Genomic DNA, 12,679 nt, shown 5'->3' with positions numbered 1-12,679 from the left:
TTCCACAAACATCCATGGTAGGTGAATTGAAGCATCTAAAAGTTCTCTGCAGTTGACCCATGACCAGTACAGGGTGTATCCCCCCTCTTTCCCAAAGTCAGCTGTGATAGGCTCCAGTGCAGCACGACCACATTGAGAATTAGCGATACAGAGAATGGACTTTTTCATTCATTGCCAAGGATGTGTACATTCAACAACTAGAATCCAAATATTTATTATACAACAACAAATATAATTGTTGAGTACGTTTTACAACGGGTAGGCTTGGAAGAGGGTCTCGCCCAGCTTCTCTGAGAATTTCAGATTCGTAAACCATTGGAATGACGAACAGATTCCTTTAGACTGCGGCATTGGATCATTTAACAATTGAGATCACTGCATCTTTAATTCAAACACAAATATGATGGATGGAGGTGGTGTAAAAGCAAACAATGCAAAAACACAGTGTTCTGCTTCACATATTTCTTTTCAGAGAACGCTCCCTCTCTCCATTTTTGGTCAGAAACCAGTATTTTTTATTTTATTTGATTTATTTTGTGTGTGAAACCAAGCCGTACTCTCTACTCCTGAATAATGAAGACGAGCCAGATGCATACTTTTTTTCTGGTGAAGGAAGTTTCTTTTTGGGAGGTTGGTGCTTATATTTGTCACAGACAACGATATAATCTAGGTTTTAAAATATCAGGATGTGAATGAGAAACATGTCCACAAATACATTGATAAAAAGTTTACCTTATATGAATATATATAAAAAAATCCTCGTCTCACCCCCCATGGGTGTTGTCTGTCCCCAATTTTAGCTAAGCCGAGTATGAAAATTGCCAAACGAACGTTCATTTGGCAATTTTCATACTCGGCATGGGCAGCCAATCAGAAGCCTGCTTCGGACTACACCCTGACTGAAAAGTGTACTTGAGAGTTTTGAAAGACGCTGCGAAAGAGGAGTCCACATGGCTTGTAGTGTTTTGTTTGTAGCATTTGCTTTATTGAATAAAACAAACGTTATTTTTTCTAGAAGACGTTGTTGGCCATCCGGGCAGAGACGTTTTGAAAGTTGCACGCCTGACGTAAAAGTTGTATGCGCCGAGCGCCTCCCCGCTTATTCCACCTGCTATCAATTCCCTTGTTATGTCGCCGGGTATATATACGGGATGCTTTTAACTAGTAGTCACCGGAGTATTTGATGTCCCTTGCCACTGCCCGTGCCCAGGTTGGACTTGTCTACTATTTTTGTCATGTCTTCCCGTGCCGTACCACTCGTTCTCGGGTTACCGTGGTTTAAGACTCACAATCCGGTTATTTCGTGGGACGGGCTGGCTATTCAAAGTTGGAGTCCTCTCTGCAATGCAAACTACCTCAGGTCGGCCGTCGGTTGGTATAACCACTCCCGTCGCGAGCCCACTGAGGTCATTTGCCTTGGGGGGGTCCCTCCTTGCTATCACAATCTGCAGCATCCGTTCAGCAAGGACTGGGCTCAATCCCTGCCGCCGCATCGCCCTACGATTGTGCCATCGAGCTCCAGGCCAATGCACCACTCCTCCACACCCGGCTCTACCAGGTCTCACAGACGGAACAGAAGGCCCTGAGGGATTACATCAACACCTCCCTCGCAGCCGGACTCATCCGCCCGTCTTGGTCCCTCCGGGGAGCGGGTTTTTTCTCTATCGAGAAGAAGGACAAGTCCCTGCGCCCGTGCGTGATTATCACGGACTTAATGACATCACGATGAAGAATAAATACCCAATCTCTCTGCTCGACTCGGTCTTTGCACCCCTACATTTCGCTACCGTTTTCATCAAGCTGGACCTCCGGAGCGTGGTCCGTATCAGGGAGGGGGACAAGTGGAAGACCGCATTTAAGAGACCACTGGGACACTTCAAATACTTGGTTATGCTGTTCAGGTTAACCAATGCTCCCGCCGTATTCCAGAGCCTCATTAATTACATGCTGAGGGACTTTCTGAATGTCTTCTATTTCGCCTACCTTGACAATATTTTTATCTTTTCAGAGTCCATCGATGAACATTGCCAGAACGTCTGTCTGGTTCTGCAGCGGCTGTTGCAGAACCGGCTCTTCATCAAGGCCGAAAAATGTCAATTCCACTTCTCGTCCCTCTCCTTCCTGGGTTTCATCGTTGAGCGGGGTCAACTAAGAGCGGATCCCACCAAAACTGAAGCGGTGGTAGAGTGGCCGAAGCCCACTACGCGCAAGCAATTTAAGTGTTTTTTGGGGGGGGGGGGGGTTCGCGAATTTCTACCGCCACTTCATCCAGAACTACAGTCAGAAGGCGCTCCCATTGACCCAGCTAACTTCCCCTTTACGAGGAAAGGGGAAGCGGACGCCACGTTTTGTGTGCTTAAGCGGTCATTCTAACCCTTCTGTACTGCACCACCCTGACCTTAACTCTGCTTTTGTTGTAGAGGTGGACACGTCAGATTTAGGAGTGGGGCGGTGTTGTCTCAATGTTCCCCAGTGGACTAGAGGCTCAACCCTTGTGCATACTTCTCCCGTCGGCTCATCCCCGCGGAGGCAAACTATGACTTGGGAAATAAGGAGCTTCTAGCGATTGGACTGGCACTGCAGTCGTGGAGGCAATGGCTCGAGGGAGCGAAGGAGCCGTTCACCGTGTTTACCGACCATTAAAACCTGGCGGTCATCCGCTCAGCCAAGAGGCTGAACTCTTGCCAGACACGATGGGCACTTTTTCTGACCCTCTCCCGCTTCACAATCACCTACTGCCCAGGGTCCAAGAACATCAAGCACTATGCCCTCTCACGGATCCATGACCCGGCGGATAGTGAGGACTCTGTGGAATCCATCCTGCCGGCTGAATAGATCCTGGGGACTTTCAGATGGGAGGTGGAGCCTCAAGTTCCCATCAAGTTCACGAGGTGCAAGAAGGTACCTAGTCTCCTAGTGACTGTCCCGCAGGGAGCGTGTTTGTGCCCCCCACGCAGCGTTCGGAGGTGCTGCAGTGGGGCACACTTCCAAGGTGGCCTGTCACCAAGGGGTGAACCACACCACGCACCTCGTCGCCCAGCGGTTCTGATGACCCCAGCTCCGCAAGGACGTGGCTGATTTCGTCAAAGCCTGCCCGTCGTGTGCCTGCGCTGCGGCAAGGTGTCTCATCAGCCCCCTGCGGGGTTACTCGATCCGCTGCTGGTTCCTCCGTGACCATGTTCGGCATATCCTTGGACTTCATCACTGGCCTCCCCCACTTCCTGTGGTCAGACGGTGATCCTCAGGGTAATGGAGCGTTTTTCCAAATCAGCCCACTTCGTTCCATTGGCCAAGTTGCCGTCTGCCCTCGAGATGGCAACCATGCTGGTCAACCACATTGTCCGTCTCCACGGGATCCCTACGGATATTGTGTCTGACCGGGGTTTGGAAGCGATTCAGCAGGGCCATGGGTGCGTTGGCCAGCCTGTCGTCGGGGTACCATCCTCAGTCCAATGGCCAGACAGAGCGGAAGAACCAGGACCTGGAGGCGGCCCTGCGCGTGTCTCCATAGTCCCTCAGCGTGGGCCGTCCATCTACCGTGGGAGGAGTACGCCCACAACACCCTTGTCTCCTCAGCCACAGGTCGCTCTCCGTTTATGTCGGCCTACGGCTACCAGCCGCCGCTGTTTCCCACGCAGGAAGGCCAGGTGGAGGTTCCGTCAGTGCAGCAACATCTCCGGCGGACCCATTGGGTGTGGCGGCAGACTAGGGTCGCTCTGTCGCGCACAGCAACCCAGAGGTAGCGCGTCATGGATCGCCGTTATCGCCCTGCGCCAGCATACCAGGTGGGACAGGAGGTGTGGCTGTCTACGAGGGACCTGCGGCTGGCCGGGACTTCGCCCAAGTTGGGCCCACGGTTTGCGGGTCCCTTTGTCGCGGAGTATATCGTCAGCCAGGTCGCAGTCAGGCTCCGCCTGCCCGACTCAATGAAAGTCCAGTCGTTGTTCCACGTCTCCCTGGTCAAGACGGTGGAGACCAGCTCCTTGCCCCCCCACGCTGCCCGGACTCCTACCCCGTGCATCGTGGATGGTGGACCGGTGTACACCATACAGGAGATCCTGGACTCACGACACAAGGGTAGGGGCTTCCAGTACCTGGTTGGCTGGGAGGGCTACGGCCCGGAAGATCGTCAGCTGGTCCACCGCTCTTGGATCCTGGACCCGTCGCTTCTGCAGGCCTTGCACTCGGCATTTCCGTCCAAGCCAGGTGGGCCGCAAGGCGTCCGTTGACGGGGGGTACTGTCACATTCGGATTGGCAGCAAGGGGCGGGGCCGCGCCTTCCCACATGTATCTCCTGCTGTCAATTCCCTCATTATGTTACCAGGTAGATATACGGGACACTTTTAGCTAGTAGTCGCCGGAGTATTTGATGTGCCTCACCACTGCCAGTGGTTAGACGCGTCAACTGCGCTCTCGTATGTACTCTGTCCGAGACCCCCCCCCCTCCCCCTAATGCAGGCCCCGGAAGGCCCCTCGCCTGATTATTATTTAAGGAGGGTTTTGGGGCTGTTACTCCCACTCCTGTCTGCAGTGGCGAGGCGAGAGCTGGGGGCTTCACCTTCTTATGAGACTCCATCTCCTTCCTCGCTGGGTAGTGAGACTTTAACCGCATCAGGGGCCAAAGAGCCCCGGCGTCTACCACCCCCCCCCCCTCCTGGGCCACTTGGAAGCATCCCATCACGAAAAGGCTGCAGATTGGTCAGATCAGCAAATCATCATCATTGTTGCTTACTTACAAATTTTCTTTAATGTCTATGATCTTATGGCGATGCAGTTGCATCATAGATGTGTTCTTGTGTGGTGACAGCTTTGTTCTTTTTATGAGAGAATTAAATACTTGGCAAATGGGATCAGGTCAAATAACTTTGTAACCACCTCAAATGAGCAGCTGAGTCTGTATGCAGTATGTATACACACCTCCACACACACACACACACACACACACACACACACACACACACACACACACACACACACACACACACACACATATATATATATATATATATACCGTATTTTCACGACCATAAGGCGCATATAAACGTCTCAGATTTTTATCAAAATGTGCGGTGCGCCCTGTAGTGTGGACGTCTTAGAGACCACCATGAGGAGGACGTGTAGAGAAAACGAGGGGGGTGTGCGGGCGTGGTTTGTGTATAAACGAACAGGTATGTGCTTTATGTAGAACATTGCTGTTTTAACAACCCTGAAAATGGCAAAGAGACATGGTTATGAAGCTCAGTTTATTTAAACTGAAGGCTATCAACTATGCCGAGGAACGTGGGAATGGAGCCGCCGTGATATAATACGCGGACAAAAGGCAAGGTGTCCGGAGTTGGAGGAAAGCTTCAAGCAATCGATCGGCGAGCTAAGAGCGAGCGGAAGGAGCGTTTCCACTGTCACCGTCCCACTCAGAGCAGTAACGCTAGCGGAGGAAATGAAAATTGAACATTTCCAAGGAGGTCCGTCTTGGTGCTGGCGTTTTATGAAACTGTGCGATTTTTCCATGCGGACCGGGACTACTGTAGCGACGGCCGGCGAATTATTCTGAAAAGCTGGCGAAAAGGCTGCCATGCTAACAGAGAGAAACTCGCGGCGATTGTGATTTTTTTTAGAAGAAAGACTTTGCCTAAAGAGACATTTCCAGCAGGTGTCATTCTTAAGGCAAACAAAAAGGGCTGGATGTTACGCCACAGTTTGCCAATGGATTGTGGATGCTTGGGCTAACGTGTCTGCTAGCACGGTGGTTTGAGATTTCGGAAAAGTCAGTACCGGTAATGTGCTCCTTTTTACCATGCCGACGCATATTGAGTGATGATTACAAAATGTTATTCCTTTTTAATTAATAAAGCACTACCAAACTCAGTTTTGCTCCCAATCTGTTTTTTAAAATATGCATACTTGTATGCCTGTGTGTTGTGAGGCAGGCGGACGTACGTTTAGCAGTAGAGGATATGTACCAGTATATAAAAATATAAAACTTGCGTCCTTTCATCCGGTGCGCCCAATGTGTGTGTTAAATACAGAAATGGCACACATAAATGAGACTGCGCCTTTTCACACAGTGCGCCGTTTGGTCGTGAAAATACGGTGTGTGTGTGTGTGTGTATATATATATATATATATATATATATATATATATATATATATATGTGTGACGGGTGTCACAACAGTGACTGTCTTCATCTCCACGATGCTGCCGTATTAATGAAGACGAGACGAGACGCGTGGATGTGTCTTTTTATTTCTTTTATTTCTGCAACACAGTATGGCAGAAGGGATGGGTGAAGTCGCATGGGTTTCGTCTTGGGATTAACCTGAATCTCCTCGAGATTGTTCTCAAATGCAAAACATTGTAGATAACAAAACAGAATTAACAACGTGTGATCGTATAGTGGTTATTTACAGAAAAAGAGAATACAACACAAGTTCACTGTTATTTACAAGATGTCCCTGACGCATCATGGGCGGAGACTCGGCAGAACACGCGGTGCGCTTGTAATGGCTGCCGCGCAGTTCAACCCGCCACGGACACTCACGGGCAAATGAAACACGACACAAGAAACTAAATATTGTTCAATAAAAACGAAATGAAACAATTATTACCTGCAACACAGTATGGCAGAAGGGATGGGTGAAGTCGCATGGGTTTCGTCTTGTGATTAACTGCGCAATAAAAAAGCACATGTGCTCCAAAGTTCCACTCGACAAAACGTGAAGTAAATAATGACACAAAAAGTAATCTGGACTCGAAATGAATAAGGGAACTAATTAGATAACACTAGACAGTACAAAAGGGGAAACAAAATAAGATATTGTCATGAAAATGCGCCTTAATCAAGACCAACAGAAAATTGCGACTCACCCTGAATCTCCTCGAGATTGTTCTGGAAACTATGGGCGGGACATAGTGCCACACTGCGCCGTTGCGTCACTTCCTTCATAATTTAATAATCTAAGCGCACAACTCCGTTACATATATATATATATATATATATATATATATATATATATATATATATATATATATATATATATATATATATATATGTATATATATATCTATATATATATATATGACATCGAACACACACACACACACATTATATATATATATATATATATATATATATATATATATATATATATATATATATATATATATATATATATATATATATATATATATATATATATATATTCTTAGTATTATTTTTAAAAGAGTAGCGGGTAAAAATGTTGATAAATTAAAAGTTTGAGTCATTCTGACTAAGCACTTGTAGACATCCGGCCTCAGCCCCCCCACGTGCTCCACTATTTTTATGGAGTAAAGGATTGTGGGTAAACAAAATGGCGACCTCTGTGGTGTCCTATAGAACGCAACCCCCAGTAAATTTCGATTGTTTTTCCACGCAGTAATCTACCGCAGAGGTGTTCGTCATGAAATTGTCTTCTATCGTGAGGCGGGTGCTCACCTCCAGCGGTTCCCTCGGTGGCGTCGCGAGCAAATACGGCTTTGGCGTCAGTGTTCCGGCTCGAGCGGGACTGCGGTTGATGAGGTATAGCCAGGCGGCGTTTGAGAACCCGGCCGCGCCGGACAAATTGGCGATCTACAGCCTGGCCCACAGGGCGCTAATCCATATTGAGGGACCCGAGGCGAGCGCCTTCCTTCAGGGGCTGCTCACGAACGACGTGCAGCAGCTGGAGGACGCTCGCGGGGGAGCCATGTACGCTCATATGCTCAACGTCCAGGGGAGAACGCTCTATGACGTCATTATGTACAGGTAATTTTCATGCCTTGGAGAAAATTTGGATGTGTGTGTGTGTGTGTGTGTGTGTGTGTGTGTGTGTGTGTGTGTGTGTGTGTGTGTGTGTGTGTGTGTGTGTGTGTGAGAGAGAGAGAGAGAGAATATCCCATGCTGACTTTGCATGTTCTGCCAATCCTTGAATGGATTACTTTTCTCATGTTTTCTTTTTTAAAACATGTCTGATTCAGTCGTTTCATTGAAGACTTTAAATTCACCGTAGGTGTGAGTGGGATTCACCCAAAGTTAACGAATAGGGCCTAGCTCACAGCAACCCTGAATGAGGATGGGTGTGACAAAAAATCGATGGACAGGAAGAGAGGACTTCTGTCTACCGTGTTATATTTTCATGTTTTATTTTCTTCTAGTCAAAAGGATGTTGCGCGAGGAAGTGGCATCCTTCTGGAATGTGACAGCACCATGACAGACTCGCTCTTGCGACACCTGAAAATCTACAAGATCCGCAAAAAGATCAATATCAACCCATGTCCAGACCTTTTTGCTTGGGCCGTGCTCCCCTTGCAACAAAGTCACTGCCAAGGTTTCAGTAAACCCGAGCTGTCCTCACCAGAAAAAGCAGTCGCGTGGGAGGCTGACCCACGAACACAGGACATGGGCTGGAGGTTGGTGCTGGAAAGTCAGACTGACCCCTCAGATGTGATCGCGTCATGTCAGAAAGGTGACACAGAGGAGTACCACAGGCATCGCTATTCAATAGGTAAGTGTCAAATGTGGTGTTGCTCTTCTTGTTTAGATATTTTAATATGTCAATCTAGGCAGCAATGGCACACTTTTTATTTCAACTCTTGACGTAAATGTTTCAGAACCTTCAGTTTCTGAGGCGTTCATGACTCGAAAACTGATGTCATGCATGGTTTTCACAAACCATCATCTCCACTATGCACCATTTTAACTGGCAAAAAAGACACTTTCTTTTTAAGGTCACTTTTAGCCTGCCTGAATGGCACAAAATTTCTTGAACTTCAATGAAAATAAGACAGAAGTGACACTGTTTGGTCCCAGTAGCCCATGTACACATCATGCTGTTGACTTGGGCCTCCTGGCTCCTTATCTGAAGTTAAACAGTCTTAAACTTGAGTCTTAAATTGGACAGTGACTTTAAATCATTCACTGCCAGACACGTGCAAAAATTTGCCCATTCCAGTACCAGGTTTTTTTCGTCATTTTCACTCAAATTGCAGGACCCGCAGAATATTGAGTTTTGGGGGGACTACATAAACATTCAACACAGCGTTAGAAACCTTAGACTCTGTTCTTTCATCAGCAGAAAAAAAGTTCATTTCTAGCTAATTTGGTTCTGGAGATATCGGCTGTGAAAATCAGGCGGTTTCTTGCCAAATGCCCGATTTTCCCCAAAAAGGCAAGAAAATGAGCTTTTTCTGCAGAGATGCAAATTCACGCAGAAAGGTGATCAAGGACCATATTTTTAACTTCGAGTGACACTTCAAACACCTGGACACTTGTTTACTTCTATGAAACAACCACAGACTTTTGATGACAAAACGACATTTATTTAGATTCATAACAGATTCAGAACCAGAAACACAAAACAAAAAAACCTATTTACAGTGGCACTGTATAAATATTTATTAACATCATCATACTGTAATATTTCCATCTCACAGTATCAAAGAGGTTAAAAAAAGGCATCGACAATGCGCTTGAGACATAACAGTCGCATCACGTGTGCTTGTGATGTCACAGGATGAGCATAACGGTACATAATTCAACGAACTGGGATTTTTTAACATCTGAACTCTGACAGATTATTACAGGAGGAATTCACCTCGCAAACAAAATAAAACTAAGACACATGAATGTGCACTGGACTTCGGGGTGGGTTGTCTAGCGTGCTTCTGCATCGCAAAAGCTCACCGATCACGACGGCAGCCACTCGACGGAGGAATCCGGATCCGGCTCAGTCATGTAGGAAAAGGCTGACTCACATAAATAAGTGGAGCCAAATAATGCAGTCAAGGAGGTCGCACATTTCCTCATGTTGGGGTACTTTTCCTCTGTGAGTAAGTTCCAGAACTGTCCATGAGCCCTGGACTTCAGCAGTGAGAACACTCACAATCTCTGATGTCTTTCCACATTTGCTGGGTTAAATCCTTAGCCATGGCTTCACAGCTCCGTGTAACTGTATGTATTGACAGCTACAGAGCTTTGATTGAAGATAATATCTCTGCCTTATTTTTAAAGTCTCGGAACAAGGAGTCAGCTGCTTCAACGAATGCTTCTTTTACCATCTCTCCGTCTTGGAAGGACTTATTGTTTTTAACGATGGCGTGACTCACCCGGAACGATGCTTCCGTGGCGGCTTTCGTTTTTGAAGTATGTTGAGTGAAAAATGACTGCTGTCCGGACAACTGGGATTTTAGTTCGTCCACCTTTCTCTTTCTCAGCTGGCTTTTCGGCGGGAAGTCAATGTCGTATTTTCCATGAACAGTCCGAAAATGGCGCTCCACATTTTCCCATTCCGTATGAAAGTAAATGTTTTGCCCCCTTACTTGGTCCCGCTTTCTCACTCATTTTGATCACCATATGTTTTAGCAAGGGCTTAAAATCTGAGGTAATTCGCTGACTAGTTTGTAAATCTTGCTGCGTTTAGCGCCGTTGTTTACGCATGCATGGCGACCTAAAGGTCAAAATTCAGTTGTCATTTGAATGGTTGCCCTGTATGTCAATCAAGTGACAGGACTGCGATCGACCAGTACTACCTCCGCAATCGACCAGTAGACCGCAATCGACCAGTAGACCGCGATCGACGTAATGAGCACCCCTGACGTAGACTTTATCGTTCACTTTCTCTGGCGATTTCTCTTGCAATTTGTCTCATTCTGTCTCTCTCTAGCGATTTCTCTCACGTGACACAGAACCGGAAGTGATCACGACAACATATTATAAAGTATTGAAGACGATTTTAAGAAAAACATACATATAAACGTTTACATAGAAACAAACACTTTTACAAAACAACAATACCAAATAAATTATATTTGTGGTGTCATGGCAACCAATGACAATATTGGCGCCAGTTACACTGCCAGTCCAATAGGTGTCAGCGTAGACTGCTTATAATTGTGATGAACACGCTTAGCCATGATCGGCGCTCTCGTCCATGAAAACAGAAAGGAAGGCTGCATTTAAATTTATTTTTTAGCCATGCGCGACTGTTGCTCCCTCTTTGCAGGAAATTGCATTACCCAGAGTTCTGAAATTCACACACAAGATGGACTGGGACTTGATCTTCACTCTCCTGCAAAAAAAGCGAAACCCGAATAAACTAGGGAATGGCGTTCTACGGAATATTTTCAATTCCTGAGTAAATCCGTGAATGGCAGTGAATTAGTTGAAATTGGCCGACAAGTTGGTGCTGTTGTTAAATCCAGCTTCTTTCATCTTAGCCAGATGGCAAACATAAAACTTCTCCTTTCTCATGAGCATTTCCAGCAGGTACAGAATGCTGCTGCTCGCCTCTTGACTGGTACACGTAAGAGGGACCACATACCTAACGCCTAATCTGGCTCCCTATGCATTTTATTTGTCTTCAAATCTTTAAATGGCCTCACTCCTCCCCTCCGAGCTCAACCACCCCTACACACCTTCCTGGCAGATCTGCTGACTAGATTTTATTTGTCCCAAAAAAGGTTCAGAAGGGTTTGAGCCTTTTGTGTTGCTGGTCCCACTCTGGAATGATCTGCCCTTGAACACTAAGCAAGCCTCCTCGCTGCCCATCTTTAAAACCCGTCTCAAAACTCATTTGTACTCTTTGGCATTCGACTCAGCATGATTCCGACTTGATCTTGGTTTTACTCCCTGGTGCTTTCTACTATCTTTGTTACATATTTATTTTTCTTGCATACGATAGCGGTCCATCTTGAGCACCTTGTTAGTTTCAGCTGTTGTTAAAGCGATATATAAATCAATATGTATTGTATTGTGGATGGACTCGAGTGAACTTGCTCATGAAATACATGTGACAGGAAATTATATTGCAGTTTGTTTTGAACTGAGGCCAAGTTGTGCTGCTGTTGGGCGGGCTTTCCAGGCACAATTTCTTTTAAAAAAACATGGCGTTTTTCCTTTGTGTTTGTTGTTATTGTTGTTGTCCAGGGCTTCCAGAGGGAGTCAACGACCTTCCTCCAGGAGTGGCTTTGCCACTGGAGTCCAACTTAGTCTACATGCAAGGCATCAGTTTCAGCAAGGGCTGCTACATTGGCCAGGAACTGACAGCCAGGACTCATCACACTGGCGTGGTTCGCAAGCGCCTCATGCCAGTGCGCGCATCGGCCCCCATCCAATGCTTGGAGGAGGGAACATTGTTACACACAAAGTCAGGCAAACCAGCCGGGAAGCACCGCGCGGGGCTAGGAAATCTGGGCCTGAGCTTGATCCGCCTGGTTCACGCCAAGGAGGTGCTGATGGTCAAATGTGTCGACAACACCCAAGTGACGCTCGAGGCCTCCGTGCCCAACTGGTGGCCTGAAAATGAGAAAAGTGACTCGGGAGCTTCTACGTGACTTACATGAATGCTCCTGACATGTTTGAAATGGAGGCCTCGAGTGCTTCTTTCAATGTCACAATTTGACAGTGTTTATTTTTAAAGGGCAAACAATGAGATTGACACATGCATTTCACAGCGACAAACCAATCATGTCTTAAAATGACTTGGGCTTTAACGAAACGTGGCATATGATGCTGTATGCAATATTAAAGAAGTATCATAAGTGCCCTTTGTGTTATCTTTTCATTTGCATTCAAGTTATTTTCAGGCTGGCCACCTACTTACCATTTAAAATGTTAATCCTTTTTTGTTTTCACTGACAAAATTTAAACAACCAAGCCAAAAG

General features: G+C 46.5%; 1 protein-coding gene and 1 long non-coding RNA gene across 2 annotated transcripts in view; one reads left to right on the top strand and one right to left on the bottom strand.

Annotated features, from left to right (window-relative positions):
• LOC148891904 (uncharacterized) overlaps positions 1-7,614 on the bottom strand; it is a 16,012-nt gene extending 8,398 nt beyond the window's left edge. Inside the window, exon 1 of the long non-coding RNA XR_016116548.1 lies at positions 7,476-7,614. This is a non-coding gene — a long non-coding RNA (uncharacterized LOC148891904). The remainder of the gene's footprint in view (positions 1-7,475) is intronic.
• Positions 7,346-12,559, top strand: iba57 (iron-sulfur cluster assembly factor IBA57). Its single transcript, XM_089009246.1, has 3 exons — positions 7,346-7,784; positions 8,174-8,523; positions 11,943-12,559. The coding sequence occupies exons 1-3, from the start codon at positions 7,441-7,443 to the stop codon at positions 12,347-12,349; spliced, it is 1,101 nt and encodes a 366-aa protein (XP_088865372.1). The 5' UTR covers positions 7,346-7,440; the 3' UTR covers positions 12,350-12,559.
• Positions 12,560-12,679: the final 120 nt, after the last annotated feature.

The sequence above is a fragment of the Hippocampus bargibanti genome, linkage group LG11 (assembly GCF_051943395.1).
Source record: "Hippocampus bargibanti isolate YZ-2025 linkage group LG11, ASM5194339v1, whole genome shotgun sequence".
Lineage (NCBI taxonomy): Eukaryota > Metazoa > Chordata > Actinopteri > Syngnathiformes > Syngnathidae > Hippocampus > Hippocampus bargibanti.
This window is presented reverse-complemented; position numbering and strand designations above follow the sequence as displayed.